Source organism: Aythya fuligula, chromosome 6 (assembly GCF_009819795.1).
Source record: "Aythya fuligula isolate bAytFul2 chromosome 6, bAytFul2.pri, whole genome shotgun sequence".
In the NCBI taxonomy this organism is placed as follows: Eukaryota; Metazoa; Chordata; class Aves; order Anseriformes; family Anatidae; genus Aythya; species Aythya fuligula.
In genome coordinates this window covers 25,259,654-25,278,214 of record NC_045564.1, presented here as the reverse complement: position 1 = coordinate 25,278,214, position 18,561 = coordinate 25,259,654, and the positions used below count along the sequence as shown (strand labels likewise).

Here is an 18,561-nt window from a genome sequence, read left to right as displayed (position 1 = left end):
TAACAGCACAATCAATAGGATTTTATTGCAAATTCACTGGAAAAGATTCTCAGTAACATTAGAAAAATGCACTAAAATATGGCGTTGGTCTCTTTCAGTGCTACGTCTTCGAATGCAAGTATTTTCCTTCCTTAAAAACACATGCAATTGAATTCACAGTGCAAGCTACACGTCTGGATGAGTAACAGATACTTCTGCCTGTAAACGGATTAGCTCCCACCAATAGCTAATAGGATTTCCTTCCACCAATAAACAGACTTCCAAGTTCTGCATTCAGGGCATCATCAGGAATGACATCATCCTCCACAAACTCATCTCCGAGCTTCTTCCACCACGGCCAGCGAGCATGCTTCAGCATAGCGTTGTGGGACTGTTTGGCCTTGGTAGCTACAGGGATCGACCGACTCATAAAGACAGCAAGATCTTTTTCTGTGGTCTCTGCTAACCGTGGAGCATCTGTAGGAACAAGGAGAAAAATTTTCTGTTTTGTTTCTTATGCTGCAGATTTACAAGTATTTTAAACAAAAAAGGATTGCTACTCTCCCGCTACTATCCTAAGGCCCTCCTTTCCCCTTGCTGGGGCTACAATTTTATGGCTCTGTGATAAACCAAGATTGGAGAAGCAATCCAAACTAAGACTAACCTGAAAAAAATAAATGCAGAACAAGGGGAGGGAAAGTATGGGTGGCAAGCAGGACTGCTTCATCCAGGGCAGTAGTGCTGTGCATGAAATCGACTTCTTCTGAAACTGTGACCTAGGAGAAAGAGGAGCTCTGGCTGCTACTGCTGGATCAGCGCTCCTGGTGCAGGGTGACATCAGTGTACCGTTTCCACAGCTCTGGCGCAGCAGCAGCACTGCGTATTCCCTGCCTGGGGGCCCCGGCAAAACGTGGGAGTGTGCTGCTGATTTGCCCATTCAGGGAGCAATGAGCTGCAGTGACACACCATGTGACAGGCTAAGTCATGGAATTCAGTAACTTGCTGAATTTTGTCCTGCTTGGGTGCTCTCTGGTGGCTGCAGTTTGCTATTCTCCCTCTTTCACTCCAAATTATTTGTCTGGAATTTAGCTAGTACCACACTGAATTCTATTTCAAATAAAGCCAAGCGAGTCAAAATGAAAACCTGACTCAAAATTCATAGCTCAAAGATTTCCCTCTTCATCTGGGGAAAACAAGGAAACAGAATAAAACAAAAATGTAGAGGAAGAGGTTGTGTAAGATCCCTTTAGAAACTGTAATGCCTTTTACAAGGCCATTGCTTTTCTTGTGAACATATCAGAAACAAAACATCTGCAATAAAATGAGATGCTCCCTGCAAAGCAGGTATATAATACTTAACCTACAGCAATACCTGTATGATTTCTAGCAAAGCCTGAAAAATCTCAAGATAAATCATATGGCAAAGGAAAAAAGATATTTCAGTTTTGAAATAAGACTCTACTGCTGTTCCCTTTAGTTTTCTCTTTAAATTAGCTTAATCCAAATGGTAATTACAACTATGACCAGAGCAGTCACGTACTCATTAGCAGCTCCACATCAGTGTTGACCTGAGCCAGTAACGTCTCTCTCCGCTGCGCTGCTCTCTGATCCAATTTGCTCCTCAACATGAACTGTGCCAGCTTTTCCTGGGCCTGCATATGTAATTCTTTACTCATTTCTTCTGACATTTGGGAAGCCTGGAGGAAAATAACAGTTTGTTACCATTAAGAGCTGGTTATTTTAAATCTTTTGGGGACAGATTAGTGTCCAAAGGAACGCAAATGCTGTTAATTGTTAACTTAATCATTTTGCTTCCTCTGAAGTTCTCTCCAAAGCTATCCATCATCACAAACACGTGACTTTCCAGTTACAGTTTTGCTGTAACCCTTTTTATTCAATTAGCAGTTCAAGTCCCCAATATCCTAGTACCTTGCTCTCAAACAAGCAGGGTTAATATATGCACGCCTCACAAGGATTATCTTGATCAGAATTTATGAAGTTGAATATACCTCATCCCAACAGTATTTTACATTGCATCATTAATGGAAATTATGAAATGACTAAGAAACAGACCGGATGCAATTTGATGTAGTCATCCACCTTCTGCTGTAAAGCCAGTCTCTGCTCATCAGTCAATCCTTTGGGATCTTTCCAAGGAGACAGAGGTCTTTTACTTCTTTGTTTTTCTAAGAATTTGCAAGCCTTTGTAAAGAACACATAAAAATACAGGAATCACAGACAAGAAGTTTGTCTCATTTTATAATCAATCAGTGGAAAAAAATGTCTTAACACTGTACCTGTTAAAGCGTAACCTTAGCTACGATACTGAGAAGGCAACATACAACGGTCAGCACGGATACTAAATAATGTTAAAATGCTCATAATAAATTACTGACTTACCTGTGGTGTGCTGAAATCCCAACCTTTGGTTTCAAAGTGGCAGCTCTTGTATTTTAGTTAGAAGGTTGTAGCATACTTTTTATTTTAGGCAGGATTCAACCCTACTAAGTGATTTGTGGCTATAGAATATCCCTCTGACTAATATTTGAATAAATTTCTGCTAAATCAACATTAAGAAAAGTAAATAAACGGATCTTTCTGAGGCATCACTATAAGGTGCTATCCTATCTAACGTTAGAACCAAGTTTATATACTTACTGCTCTCTGAATGATGACAGCTGCTTTATACTCCTTAAGAAATTGTCTCTGCTGGTGAAAACTTCTTCTTGCTTTATACCCTCTCCAGAATCTCTGGATAGTTAATGCTGATTTTACCTCCGTTTCCTGCAGGTGCTTATTTACCTGACCTACAAATGTGAGAAAGACCCCATTATAAGTTCATGGGTTGTGACCTCTCAGTAATTTACATTTTTAATCCTTAAACTTGATAATATTAAAACACCAGCTTTTTATCAGTTAAAAATCCCTCCTCGTCAAAGGCCCAGTAGCTGTAGACTACTCAGAGAAGACTTGTAGCTGCAATGGAGCTTTTTATATATACGGTCTCCTTTTCTCCTGTACCATTTTGAAGGCAGCAGATGTCAATCAGTAGTTACTGAGCCCTTGAGGAATTAACACCTTCTCTGTCAGATAATCAGGTCAGGCAAAGATACGGTAAAACCACAGTGCAAACAGACACGCAAGATTAGGAAATACATTTGGGGAAAATGTTCTTAAGGAGACCCAGACAGTTTAATCTTTTGATATACTTTAATAGAAATCATACTCGCATGGATTATTTCCAGTAAGGCCAGCTGTCTTTCATGGAAGAGTCTCATGGCCCTCTGTCTCTGTAGTTGCATTTGCAGCTTTAGGGCCTCATCTTCCTTCTGTTTCTCTAAATGCTGCCGCTCCTGTTCTCGTTTAGCTCTGCAATACACAAAAACATTAATGATTACCTTAAGTTGTACATTTCTTAAAAATCCCTCTTTCTCTTTATGTTGAATGGTCTTGCAGCTGCCACGCCAGCTGCTGGTTGCAGGATCAACCCAAGCAATGAGATGTTACCTTACCTGCAAGCTAAAAAATTATTCCACTACCCATAAGCAGGAAAATTCTGAGCCAGACACCCAATTTGTTGTCAAATCAAAAGATGTATTTTTACTTAGGATACAGCTCTAAGGACGCTGAAAGAGCAATGCTTCAGGTGGGACATCCACAGCTAACACGAACTAGAAAACAACTGCTTTGTTTCCATCATCTGGGGAAGAAGTAAAGCAACATTAAGCATCTGCTCCAGCATGCATCTTTTCCAGTGCACCCATCAGCATGCATGGCACCTGCTTTCCATAATACTTATTTTTCCACGAACTATAGTTTCTCCTTAGTCTCTGTAACTGGGTGGTGGGAAACAGGATGGAAGCGGTTTTGTAAAAGAAATGCTCTGGATCTAAAGACCTGGCCCAAACTGATAAACAGCCTCCACCATGATCTAAAGAGACCATAATCCTTTTATGACAGTAATGCAGACTTGAAGCGTGCCCACGCATCGACCTACAGAGACAGATCGCGATACACGTGACTGCAACAGAATGGTCTCAAGGTCTTCAGCCCACATATTTCTGTAAACTACAATTGTAAACCTCTGCATTTTTAATCCTAGAAGGCAATACTATGCTTCTAAGCTGAACAATGCCACAGGATCAAACAGGACTTTTGATGCCATTTTCTTGATAAAACTGTTAATACTTTTCCTTAGAAAATTCTCAGCTCCACTAGGCAGGAATCAACAAGCATGTTTTCTGAACTTAGCTGTGCACCTGTGAAGCTACCAACAATGTTTGTCAGGTATTTAAATTTTTATTTCCCATGTAGTCTGTAAGGTACACATTCTTCTTCATTCCCTGCGTCTCCCAATAATAAATAAATAAATAAATAATTTGTTTCCACAAGACCACATTGACAGAAAAATGCCTCTGAACTGAAGTAAAACACACAGAGACTAAGACCCAAGCTTCCTTCTGCAGTTCATAGCACAGATTAACCTCCCTCTGATCATCTACGTGTATAAATGCATATATATATATACACATACATGCAATGGTTTGATTTATGAGGCATGATTAATACCAATTATTGCCATTGTAATAACTCTACAATTAGTTACATAAAAGCAAACTAACTTCAAGGAGAGACTGCAAGCTTTAATATTCACTGAGGAGACATTTCTGAAACCACAGCATTTAAGAGGTATCTAACTTGTAGAGTTTAAAATCTTCTACTGCAGCTGCAGATGAGCCAAGTTTGGAGCTTCAGCCTCAGCAGTATTTAAACGTACTTATCCTAAAACAAATCCATGTATATAACCAAACACTGACTGTTAAAAATTCCAAAGGCCTCTTGGAAGGTTTTCTAAAGTCATGCTCACAGCACTCCAAACACCATTTTTATTTTTCATCTTAATGCTACCTGCAGCTTTGACCTAGAAAGAAAAAAAAAAAACCAACACTGGAGCTGTACAGTTACTATATAGTACTCAGTACAATGGGACTGACTGGGCCAGAAACACATGACTGTAAAAATATTAATACATTTCCATTCTTCTCAATCTTAAACACATTTGAGAGCCCATTTAAATGATTCAAGAACTACTTATTTAAGAGGCATGCACTAATGCTTGCCATAGTGAGAACATGACACAAGAATGTTAAGCAGCTGGCTGACTGCTGGTAGCCTCGCCACCCTCTTCCTTCTGCATTAGCATGTCACGCCTTATCCCGTCACACAATTTTTCTGGGCTGTGATTTTGGCTTGCAAGGTGCCTGATGGGGGCAGAAATATTGGTTCAAACTATATGTATGGTGCAGCAGAAAGCAGTCATAAGGATGGCATTCTTAGCATACAGCACAGAAGCTGAAGTGGCTAGCGGTCCTTGGTGGATACACTGCATCCCCTGCAAATCCTCCTGAACTTAGATTACACCCCAGAGAGTCCAGTACCTTCTTAATGCCAGCCTAGACAAACCACAACTGTCTGCTTTCTAACACCTTGGTGATAACACAAAGTGATTTCACTATCTGATTTATAAGATCTAGTCTTGACAAGGTAGTACTTATCATGTACAATAAAAAAGATTGAATTAAACCTGCTGTGGGGTCTGTCTTGATTTAGGTCCCTTACTCTATGTTAAAATTCACACTAGACTTCCGAAAAGAGTTCACCTAATCATGCTGAAATCATACTTCAAGTAACGTGCATTTTTTACGTATCTTCATTCTTCTGTGCTACTCCAAGGTCAGAAGATACTATTTCTAGGTCACTGAATTGACCCCACTTCTGAGAGTCAAAGATCTCAAATATTAATTGAGAACAAGGCCCTACAAGTGGCATACTGAGCAAGCACTTTACTCCATGGTTTCTCCAGCACTCTGGCATGACATGAAACTCTAGGACAGTGCCACATTTAATTTATGATGGAATTTTGTAAGTTAACCATGACCAGTTAGCTGTTCTGCCACCAGTGCATCATCTTCTAGGGCTATTTACTGCAATGAAGTGCTGCACTGTCCCACACGCCATAATTTTTTTACAAAGAAAACACACAAAAACATCACAGAAGTATGAGGTTTTCTCATGGAGAAAATGTTTGGCAGCTGGGAAAGGGACAGTTGGAGCTTTTGGCACCAGAAGTGGCAGCTTGGTACTGCTGGAAAAGCACATTGTTTGGATGTTTTTGCTAAATAATCTGCAGTGAAATAGTTCATATTGACATTACATTGCTTTCATGTTTCAGAAAATACAGCTGACTGGCAAAAGGCATCTTCAAGATGGAGGACGTCTTGGCCAACCCAAACATTCTCTGGGATACAGGAACAGATCTGCAGGGAAGCTCTCCCCAGGAACAAGAAGGACAGGAAGGAAACAGGAACAGCCAGCACAGATTTATCACAGGCAAATCATGTTTGACCAACCCGATGGCCTCCTGTGATGAGCTGAGTGGCTCTGTGGATGAGGGGAGAGCACTGGGTGTCATTTACCTTGACTTTAGCAAGGCTGTCATCAGTCCTCCACACACTGCAGGGCAGGGCTGACGCTCAAAGGAAACACCACGGACATAGAAAATGGGTCAACAGAAGCCACATGAAGGTCATGTGTGAAGTCCTACACTTGGGACATAATAGCCTCATGAATCACACAGGTTGGGCACTGACTACCTGGACAGCAGCTCCCATGAAAAGAACCTGGGGTCCTGGTAGATGGCAAGTTCAAGACGAGGCAGTAGTGTGCCCTTGCAGTAACAAAAACTAGCTGCATTGTGGGCTGCACTAGCAAAAAGAGGCAGCAAGTCAAAGGAAATTATCTCACTTTACTCAACACTCTGGAGGGCACACCTGGAATACTGCCCATACTTCACTGGGCCACCCAGTAGAAGACAGATATTGACAAACTGGAGGGACAGGGACTGTCCAGATGGAGACAGTTTGGGGTACGTAGCATTTGGTATACAAGGACAGGTGGAGATGCTTCCCCCTCCCCCCCCCCCTTTTTTTTTTTTAAGCACAAAGAAAGGGAAATCTATTTTTTTGTCTTTCACTAACTACAGGAAGGGTTACAAAGAACATAAAGCCAGATTCTTAGAGGCAAGCATAAGAAGGACAAGAGGCAGTGGTCAAGGGCTGTAACAAAGAATATTCCCACCAGCTCTAATAAAAGAATTCTGACTTGAGAAAAACCAAACCGAACCTTATTAATCTATTCTCTTGAGTGCTTTTTACAAAGCAATGCTGTTTACCTGAAGCTCCTCTGTAAAATGGTCACTGCTTGGGGTAGTTTCTTCAGCCTTTTTCTTGTCTGAAATCCTCTCCACGCAGCCTGGATTATACAAGCTGCTTGATGCAGTCTCTGAAATTTATAAAAATAGTTAATACAATATTTCCTTTGCATATAAAACCACACTGCTACGGCTTGCCTATTTGGATCAACCTCAATGTTTGGCCAAAAAACAGTTTTCCAATGCACTGAAACGCACAATATTTGTAATGGCGCAGGGCAGTTAAGGTCCTAAAGACAATTATCATCACAAATCTTGTATGAGCCCCAAAGAGAGCTAATCTGATCATCTGGATCAATGCTCTCTTTGATAAACAAATACATTCACGGGACAAATATAAAACATTTGTTAATGTTAATTTGTTAAAATTTAATAGTTAGCGTTAGAAATTTGAACTTAAAGTGTCTGAAGCACTTGATATTTCAAGTGCTGATTCAGTCAAAATACCTACAACAGACAGGATAGAAAGAGAAATCTGGAGAACTAATAGCAGGAAAATTTTTACATTGGCACTATGATCATCAGCCACAACAAACATGAAAAGAAATTATATTCTTAAATGTTATTTTTTCAGGGGAAAACAAAGCAACACACAAAGCAAACACCCTGCTGTGTTTAAGGTGAAAGCAGGTCTCTACAAACATAACTCTGATTTCCTTTGAAGTACTGTCTCTGAAAAACCTGCATGTAAGATTTTGGTAAGTTCCTAAAACATGCATCCACTCCTTTATTGGGAACACAGCACAGAAGGGCATTCTTACCGAACGTTTCCACTACATGACTTTTAATTCTATCTGAATGTTCCCAAGACTTCAGAAACCTGAATTTGTACTACTGATGTGAGATGAGCGGATACAATTGGTTTTGGTTTATTGTTATTATAACTAAATCACCTTTCCCCCTATGTTTCTGTAAGAATTCATACTACTTTGTGAATCTGGAAAAAAAAAAAAGTCAAACTCTCAAGTCACAGTCCCGACAATCCCTTACCTTAATAACTGGACAGTTTCTTGAGGTCTTAAAAAATGAAAGACACAAATGAAAGAATATATAGGAAATTTTAAAAATCCATTGATACCATGAAAAAAATAGCATATGCTTTGTAAAGCTTAGACAAAGCAATATAGTAAATGCTTTCTAGTCATATATAAATTACACATAACTAGGATTTCACATAGGAAAGTCTCATTAAAATTCAGCACCTGCATTTCCTTTTTTCCACTGGATTGTTCCAAGTATAGCAAGTCCAAAAGTTGACTGAGATCCCTGTCAAATCCTTTGCCAGTCCACTGTTTACTTAAAAGCACTTTCAATCCTAAGAGAGAAGAAGCATGCAATACAGCTAAGGCAAATTTTTCTTTTGAGGATTTCAAACTAACAATTTTCAAATTAAAAAAAATAAATCTGATTCTTTGTGTAAAGGAAGACTAGATTGAAGATGAACACAATCTCTCATTTTTGGGTTTACATGTTATCAATTAAAAACTGGTGTTCCAATCATCACAGCAAAGTATTCTACAGTGACTGTCGTTTTTTATCTCCGAGTCACTACCTACTGTGTCTACATAACTGGCAGTTAAATTATCCATGTACCTTCAATGTCTTAGCCGTAAGTCACTGTGAAGTCCTAAAAGGATAGCAAGCATTACACAAGTGCCAGGTTTTACGAGCACTGCTTTCATATTTTTATAATAAAATCTGTTTACTTATGACCGGAATTCTTTGATGTCTTATTTGTACAGCATAATCACACTGCGGGTATACGAGTTTCCAATCCCTGGCACAATAGGGCTTTTTCAGCGCACAGTAGTTACAAAGCACACGTGTGCTCTCCTCACAACACACACACTCCCTGTGCTGTGCACAGGACAGTAACAAGTGGTTTTTTAGATCTCTATCAGACAAATCCCAGAGCTTGAGAGTTCTGCAGAGAGTCAGAGGGGAAAGGAAGGAAGACGGGAAGTAGACATGTATTTGGAAAGGCTCCTGAAGAACTTCAGATTCAGACAAGTTCTATCTTCAAATCACTGTCTATAAGCATATTCACATAGTGGGCAACTCACAGACTCACACAGAATCACAGAATTTCTAGGTTGGAAGAGACCTCAAGATCATCGAGTCCAACCTCTGACCTAACACTAACAGTATTGCAAATGCTTGAGAAGATAATGCACTCTTACATTGTTTTAATTTTATTCAGGAGCTAATAACTAGACAGCTTTTCTCCATAGTTAGGAAATAGACTAACATACCTCTCTAAAACTAGAGTATAAAATATTCAGCTGCTTTGGATCTTTACGTCTCCCCTGGTGCAAGAGGAAGAAATAATAAAAAAAAAAAAAAAAAAAAAAAAAAAAAAAAAAAAACAGGAAAGCCAAAAAAACCACCATCAATTCCCCACTTCTAAGCAAGCAAACCAAAGAAAAGCTAAAAAAACATCTGCAGGCACTCACTTCAATCTTCTGTTCAGTGTTGTCAGAAGTTGTCTGGAAGTGTGGACCATTTCTGTCAGCCTTGATATACTCCAAGAAATAATACATCGTGTGCATTTATAGGATCACATATGGACCACAAAGTCCTTCATAACCACAGAAGTGGCACCTCTGTTCTAGCAGGCATGCACCATTTTGGAACAACGATGATGGTTAAACATGTGAGGAGAGACATGGCTGAGACTACAAACGGAGTCAGTCACTGCCTTAAACCTGCCCGAACCCTGAAAAATCACATAACTACACAAAGCAGTTCCCTCACAGAGGTCCTGTAGGTCTGACATGACCCATTTGCCGGTTTCTGCACAGGCTACATAGCCATGTGCCCCTTCCCTTTCCAGCCACTGACAAGCATGCCTCCAAGATCCATGCATATAAAAAGACAGGCTCTCCTGCAATCCTGATGTAAAGACCGTGCTGGGCCTGGAGTTGGGAGATTTAGGGTATTTTCTCATTCTAGCACTTTGACATTACTGACAGAAAGCTTACGCTGAAGCACCTCATACCAGCAACAGCTCTGAACCACTGTGAAGCCAAGTTACTTCAACGAGATGGCCAGCTGGTGGAAATGCTGGAATGCTTTATTTGTAGCTGCTGTTCTTCAAACCATCCACAAGATTTCAAAGCCTCAGAGAAAGCTAACATAAGGACTCTAATAAAAAAGAAAAGAAAAAAGAGAGCTTTTTTTTTCCTTAGCGGAAACAGGAAATATATACAGAAGATCAAGAGCCTTTAAATGAATGGGGCACTTTGTCAATTCCAAGCAAAATAAAGTAGCATGACCCCTAAAGCATAGTTATTTGACTGAGACCTGCACCTCTTTAGACAAGCCAGTATTCTACAACTGGGATGGTCAGATCATCACAGCAGCTTCACAAGAATCCACAACACACTGCCAGCCTTAGGTATGTCATGTCGTTTCACACTGCAAGGAAGCCCTCTCTCAATTCTGTAGGTAAAAAAAGTGCCAAAGCTACTCATCTGATCCAGGAATCTATCTAGCTGGTTCTGCCTAACAAGTAGTTAGCACAACTGTAAAAAGGAGAATTGCGCCTTTTTGTGTGGCAAACCCACTTCTTATTACCCTTTTCTCAAAAGAACAGAGGCTGCACAGAAGTAGTTTTGACCATCAGTAATAACCAGGATATAAAAGACTCGGCAAACATCAAATCCTTTTCCCTAGTCTCCATGGACACGACAGAAGATAAAGGTGTTTCCTGGAGCTCTCTGCTAGGCTAGAGACAGAAACATTGAATGGGATACTAGATTACATAATGAAGAACATAGAGTAAGATAAATTACATGCACGCTCTCTCTCCTCATCTAAAAGCAGCAATACAAAACAATAAACTCATTTCATGAATTCTTGGAAGAAGTTCATTCCAATCACTTGGACGTCAAAAGACAGCCAGCTCCTTGGTGACAGAACCACAGCTATCAGATAAGCAGACCCGTAACAGCCAGGGTCAGAAGCTGGCACAAGTAAAACTTCCATGCTACTGGACTAGCGAGGCTTGGCACACCGGCAGATGTCTGAAAAACGGCTCTTACCTGGGCAGTACAGACACCCTGCTAGGAGGGTCTTTTGTCATCCAGCATTCACAGAAAAGAAAATAAAAAAATTACAGAACATTGTGTAGAAGGTAGTGACACCCATCAGGCTGAAGGTGCCAAACTACAGCTAGAAGAGACAAGTTTCCACACGCACAGTCCTCAATACATAGAAGAAAATAAATCTAGGAAACAGAAAGAGGAGCAGCACCTTAAATTACAACAAAAACAAACAGAGAAGGAAAATAAAAGAGCACTGCAGTTTCCCTAGTATCAGATGGCTAATGAACAAGAAGAGCACTGGGTAACCTCCTCCTTTGTATTTTTAAGGTGAATGCAAGGCCGAGTGGTTGGTTCCATGCACATTTACAAACCTTTATAGCGAGTTGTGAGTAAATTCAGGAGCTGCTTGCAAAATTTCGCTATCAACAACAGCAGTTTTGTAGCAGCATTTCCTATGACAGGATTGGTGGTAGATGAAAGCTTATAAACGAGCTCATCCAAAACAGAGTGAAGAGTCTCTTCCTCAACCTGAAGCAAGACAGAACTGGAGGGAAAGAGGAGGATAGAATTGAAATATTAGTTATAAACTGAGCTTTTTAACAGTGACTTCCTATTATAGATGTCAGGTCAAGATTCAGCAAGTCAACACGGCCAGCTAGCTGGACCAGCAATCTGAGCCACAGTGGAAGGAAAAGGAATTGAATAGTTATGTTTGTTCTATGCTGCTTTTTTTTTTTTCCTGCAATGAATTGGTATTTCCACATTTATTCCAGCTAAAATGAAAAAACAAGTATTACTGACTCAGTGGCAGAAGCATTCCTACTGTTTCAACTGATTCCCATTCCCTCAGCTTAACAACAGGATAAAGAAAATAGCCCTATTTTTCCATTTCTACAGCAAAGACTAGAAAAAAAAAAAAACGCCATACTCCTTGTACATGAAATGTTCTATTTTACAAAGCAGTAATGAATTGAGTTTTATATTTAAACTTCAGAAAAATCAGTGATAATAAAAACAACTAACCTATTGACCCCCAAAATACTGTGTAAAACAGACATCATTATAACTGCTGTTTCAACATCGTCTGTTACTAGCAGCTGCAGGAAGTGATCATTTTGCAGCACTGCAAAAAAACAAAAACAAACAAGAAGTCACGCAATCAGAACCGCAGACTTAAAAATACCATTAAACAAATAAACTTTATTATGAAACATAAGCCATAGCAAGTAAAACCAAATACTGTTTCTGTAACAAATGCCATCTTTTATAATTTTTACACGGAAGCTTACTGGAACAAGTAAACTGCTTCAACATCCAAAAAACACGTTGAGTCCTGTTTTTCTGCCTTTGGATATCCCTTAGGCACTGGCACTGCCATGTAATAAAAACTTTAAAAGCTTCTCTGTTACACCAGCACCAGTTTCTTATTACAGCAGCGGAATTATCACTGGGGCAACAATATCCAGAAAAGATAAGCACTTCAACCTTGACAATTGGTTAAACCAGTTTCATTTAACGCAAGTCCACTTGAAGCACCATTTTTTTTATTCCAGAATACCAGTGACTACATACTCAGTGACTACCTACTCAGTAATTTTTCTAGCCATTTGTGTTTTTAGCTACGTATCTTACGATCCTTAAGTTACTATTCTCTGTTAAAAACAAATTCTGTCTTTTATTATTAACTAAAAATCAATGTGCCAATATTAAGTTGGTTTAACTGAAAGCTTATTTTGGTCAAAACTGCTAGAGAAATTTCTTAGATACTTGTAGAAATTTCTGGCATGACAACAAATCGAGAAATCCACTTTTTTCAGTTCTACCCATTAGGGCTTGCAATGCACATTGGTCAAATTTCTGCATATATTAACCACTGACAGGTAAGAAGAGCAACAGTATTTTATCAGAAACAAACAAACTTTTTTTTAAAGGTACATAATTACAAATGGAAATTGCAGAAGACTTTTAATGTTTGTCTCCAAGACTCGAAAAGGAACTCTTTAATATTTCCCTTTACTGGATCTTTTCCAATTTAAATATTGCTGTTTCTGCTGAACGGAATATTTTAAGAGATTGCTTTAACACCTACTCCGAATTGGAAAACTAGATGCAGGTTGACTTGTGACTGATTCTTGATACCTGTAGTTGGTCTAGACAAATACTCAGGTGTTTTATGAATTTACTTTTCACCTTACCATGCTTTGTCAGTTGAATATGCCCACCAAACAGCCAGCAGATGGCATCGGTTACTGTTCGGAAACAGCGTAAAAAATCTTGGTTTTCTTCATCCTAAACAAAACAAGAGAAGTAGGTAAAAGCACGCGTATGCATCCTCACTGAGGACTCCAGCTTGATGCAGTGGGAGGTTTGTATACTTCAGCTATTTGGAGGCCAACCCCATCAACTTCCCAAATGAGGTTGGTCAAACCATAGGAACCAGTCAAAAAAAACCAACTTGCATGCAAATCACAAAATGGGAAATACGTTATTTAAGATTAAAACACAGAAACCACAGGTACGAAGTGGACAAGAATATTGTTAAAATGGAAATGGTTCCTATGAACCGCCATGGTGAGGTTTCAGAAGCACCTCCTAGTTGGAGAAACAGCAGCAAACACCAAACCGAATGTATTCGTGCTTGCTGTGCTAACACTGGACCGGACACAAGGACCAGGAAGAATCCAGGTTTTGATATGTGAATACACACACACACATACACAGTCTGGAGACTGTATTCCAGGTAAGATCCACAGCCCACTGGAAATCTAAAATCTCGCTGTGTGGACAGCAAAGTGTCTTTTGACAGTACTACACTGCTGATAAACATTATTATAAGGCACTTGGGTGTGATAACTCCCATGTTGTTGAGCCTCCACCAGCGAAACTCTGGGAAGTCTATTCCTTGATCTGTGCTGGAAGTCCCAGCCATCAGTCATGGTTTAACTCTGTGTTTGGTACTTACTGACAACGAGAGATATGAAATAACAGTAATAAGTTAAGGCACAATATTATCTGTTGTGTGTTTTGGCAGAGCACCAGTTTCTAAAAGCTATTTAAGTACTTCCCTTGACTTCAAAAGCTTGTACAGAAAGCAAGTGAGGGCAGAATAAACTGCAAATCTCCACTGGCAGAGTGGGGTTTCCCAAGTTCTAGTGAGCAAGCATCAAGTCTGGCTGCCCAGTCACCTTTGAGACCACAAGTTTTAAAAGCCAAAATACTAGCTATATAATATGGACTGCATTTGCATTCAAAAGTAATCTTTGCCCACAAGCATGACTCAAGTAGCATGTAGGCTGAGACATAATAAGAAAGTGTGGGGGAAATTACATATTGCAGATAAGACTCGAGTCTCCTGGGATGTCATTCAGGAAGCTTGCTTCTTAAGCACTAAATGCACTTACAAAGTATTGAACAAACAGAAAATACGTCACTCTGCTGATACTTTCTGAGAAGTGATTGTGTATGTGGTGTCCTGAACAAGAGTCTGTAGGAAAACTATGAGCAAGTGCAAGAAGTCAGTGAGACAGGAAATGAGATACGAAACGAAACAGGCATAATAAGAGAAACTATCAGAATCCACGAAATTGGGTATTTATTTTTTCATTTTGGGGGGTTTGTTCTGGAACTCGGAATGTCTCAAAAACATGAGGGAAAATAGCAGGGCAAAATCCTTCTTTGCAAAGATAGAGAGTAATGTGATAAAGTGTTCACATCCACTAAATCACAAAGCCTGCCTTTAGGGATCCTGACATGCTGGTTCAGAAGCAGTAGGCATTTTTGGAATTTTTTGCCAATTCCACTGAAGAAGTTCTGTTGCAAAACAAACTTCAACATATCCGACTTAAAGTCTTAAGCCTTCCTAAACCATACTTTCTTTTTCCGTAAAGCTGAGTAAAGCAGCGAGAACAAAGCAGTTACAAAGACTGAACTAATTATATGCAAAGTTAAAAGACACTACCGTGACTGGGATGCTGCCTTTTGTAAGAAAAAACATCTGGGATTGTATTCTCTACCTTGCTGTTCTATTTCTTCTGTCCTACGCCTAATTGCAATCTCCCAACCCCTTTAAAAAACTCTTACAAGTAGTAACAAACTCTCTAAAAAAACTTATGGTAACAAACTACTTTTGGCACATGTAATGGACTGAATGCTCCACAATGACAAATTTCAGTTTCAAAGCTCCAAGGCATAAAGAAAAAGTAATTTCTGCAAAATACATGTTCATAATACAGCATCCCTAGAATAATATCCTGCTTATGCAGCACATGAGCTTGGAAAGCTTACAGAGATTCTCTGCTCTTTTAACTATGAAATGTAAATACCTTGACTGCTCGGATAAATCGTGCTTGCAGGCGTCTTCCCAAAAGCAGCAGGTTGTCTATGGCTGAAGGAAGAAATTTTGTGTAAAATTCCTCGGGATCTTCTTTCACCTCTAGTCCTACACAACAATGACTGAAATGAAAAACAAAAACAAAACAAAACTGAATACTCAAGGGCCTGTTTGAACAGTTTTGAATGAACGTCATGTCATCAGAGAAGGAATGCTTCACTGCAATGGGACAATTCAGCACCGAACAACAGTTAACTGCTGTGACTAGCTCCGAGGTAGAAGGAAGAGTTATCACTGGCAGGCTGGAGACAGCAAGTGTAATACCGCTTATTAGAGCACGTCTCAGTTTAAAACATATCCAAGGCACTTTTGCCTTTAGCTTCATAGGATCTGTTCAGGCCTGTTCCACATGTTAGGGAAGGACTCCGATGGTCATAAGGTAAAAAAGCAAAGGCAAACAGAAACATGATAAGGGAAAACTGATGAAGGCAGTCCAGATCAGGCAACAAAAATACGTATAAAAATATTACTCACTACAAAAAACGGAGTGAGTCTGTCTACAACTTCCCCCTAACTGAGGAATACATGTGGGCTAGAAATCAGTTTTTCAGATCTCAGTTTTCTTGTTTTACTCACCACAGACACATTGGTCATTTCTGGAAGGCTGTTTACAAGAAACTGCAAGTTTTACAACTGGAAAGATTTTCAGTTCTGTGCTCCACTCTGATACAAGTGCAACAAAAGTATTTTCCTAGCTTCTTATGAATTTTGCTTTCTGACATCTTATCTAATCTTTGTTAGCTTTTTGTGAATGCGTACACGTAAAGCTCTGCTTACCTAAGCCCTGCGACAGCACAATCTAAGCACAAAGCTGAGATTGAACAAGTTGCAAAAGGACATTTTTACAGCTAAATAAATTTCATTTTTTTTTTCTGCAAACTGAAGTAGCTAATAAGAGATTATTTAAGTCTCATGCAACTCTGGTGATAAATCTTGCATCTCTTGGTGAAATTCCTCACTTTAAAAATTCACATTGCAGATATGGCATAAATAAAAGATGGTTGCCTAATTGCTTCATGCCTTAGAATTTTGCTTCCTAGTTAAGCCAAAATCAAGTACAACGTGGGGAAATTTTAAAACGTATTATTTTTCCTGACATTAAAAATTGAGTTTGGGTCATTGGGGATGGGGGTTTACAGTTGTCTTACTTACTAGCTATGAATTAAACTTCATCGTGCCATTCTCACGATATCACTACATCAAGCTCTCTAGTCTGTATGAATTGTGCCCTCTATTATGTTGAAAATGTAAACAGATACTTAAAAATAGATATTTAAATGGAGCCAAGCCAAGCTGTGAGTCAATCAGATTTTTGCAGGATGAAATAAAACTAAATAGATTTTCTTTTAAAGTAACTGCAATTCAAAATCAGCAATTTCTTGGCAAAAACTGAGACCTGTGTGAGTACTGACCACAGAAAAGGTAAACCCAACACAAAAACCGTTCCCACCAAACAGTTTACCCAGCTCAACGAAACACAATGAGAATGAATTAAACAGGGCCAATTAGGCTATGCCTGACCCCTCTGCTCTTGACTGCTCCCTGCACTTTAACCCTGGCCTTTCCTGAACAACAAGCCTTGTTCTGGATGGAAGCCAACGCGTTACAGCTTCAAAAGAAAAAGAGCAAGATGAAAGGCCTGCAAGAAAACAAGAAGAAAACTTCTTGGCGATTTTTTTTTTTACCTCAGTATCTCTGCTAGCTGGGCAGCAGTAGCCCAGCCTCCACGCACTCGAGAAAAGTCTTGTCTGAGGACCAGCACGCAGTACTGAGCCAGATCATAGTAGTATATGTCCTGCTTAACTTTTTCGGATTCCTTACGTCCCAAAGAAGGATTATTTAAAATTTCTGTGGGAAGAAAGCACGAGAGTGGCGAAGGGAAGCATTAGATTCTGAGGTGCAATTTGGGTATTTTTTCTTTTTCAAAATATGAAGTAATTTTGAAAGTGCCAACAACATAAACTATCCCACCGGTGATTTTCTATCCTACAGGTACAACCTGTTCGCTAGACCCCGTGACAATCGGGAAGGGTGGCTGCATTGGGCTTTCCACTGCCTCGTTACACGCTGGGCAGTAAGACAGGCGTTATCTGGGACACAGCCCATCTGTACGAACTTCCTAGGCTGAGAGAAAACCACAACCGCCGCGGCACGGACGGCTCCCTTGTAATTACATCCCGATTTAGCACAGGCCCTGGCTTGTCCCGGCCACTTCCACGAGCGACGGCTGCGTGGCGAGGGGCAGGGCAGGCGGGGGGAGCTGCGCCCGAGCTCCCGGCCCCTCCAGCACGGGCCTCGCGAGCCCGCTGAGGCGGCGAGAGGCCTGCCCCGCTGCCACCCCTCAGCGGCGGCAGCGCCGTTACCCTTCAAGGCCAGCAGCAGCACCGGGACGTCCCGCTCCCTGCTCTCAGCGACCCGGGCGGCTACGGCCAGCACCCGGGGATCCGCCGCGGCCATGGGCGGCGGGGGCCGGCCCGCGGCGCGGAGCCCGGGGGCCGCCGAGCGGAGCCGCGGGGTCCCCGTGGGGAGCCGCCAACATGGCGGCGGCGCTCTGAGGGGAGCCGCGTTCCCGCCCAACGCGCCGCGCGGGGTCGCCCCACCTGCGGCAGGGGGGGAGGGGAGGGGGTGAAGGGGGCGTGAGCGCGGCCCCGCCCGCTGTGACCCCGCGGCACCCCCCTCCACCTCCCCGCCGCGTGGTCGCGGCCGCCCCGCGCCAATCAGAGAGAAGGAGGAGGGGTCTCATTTGCATATCCCCTTGCCGGCTGGCGGGGGATAGGCCGGCAGCGAGCCGAGAGGGGGCGTGGCTTAGAGTGAGATGGGGCGTGGCCTCGGCGCGGAGGGGGCGTGGCCGGGCGGCGGCGAGGCCCCGCCCCCGC

General features: G+C 41.1%; 1 protein-coding gene across 1 annotated transcript; it reads right to left on the bottom strand.

The window, feature by feature from the left end:
• IQCB1 (IQ motif containing B1) lies at positions 1–18,152 on the bottom strand. The gene is made up of 13 exons (XM_032190378.1): positions 18,049–18,152; positions 17,371–17,533; positions 15,618–15,747; positions 13,491–13,584; positions 12,319–12,418; positions 11,667–11,839; positions 8,452–8,564; positions 7,211–7,320; positions 3,206–3,348; positions 2,638–2,786; positions 2,053–2,181; positions 1,520–1,676; positions 1–456 (listed from the first exon to the last, which is right to left on the bottom strand). The coding sequence occupies exons 1-13, from the start codon at positions 18,140–18,142 to the stop codon at positions 227–229; spliced, it is 1,785 nt and encodes a 594-aa protein (XP_032046269.1). The 5' UTR covers positions 18,143–18,152; the 3' UTR covers positions 1–226.
• Between the last annotated feature and the right edge of the window lie 409 nt (positions 18,153–18,561).

Bases quoted from the DNA above. Each gene is read 5' to 3' on its own strand.
- IQCB1 (XM_032190378.1), bottom strand. From the start codon at position 18,142: ATGGCCGCGGCGGATCCCCGGGTGCTGGCCGTAGCCGCCCGGGTCGCT. The intron at 15,748-17,370 runs GTAAAAAAAAAA...TTTTCATTTCAG, and splicing joins CAGCTAGCAGAGATACTGAG to TCATTGTTGTGTAGGACTAG. The intron at 12,419-13,490 runs GTAAGGTGAAAA...GTTTTTTTGCAG, and splicing joins TATTCAACTGACAAAGCATG to TGCTGCAAAATGATCACTTC.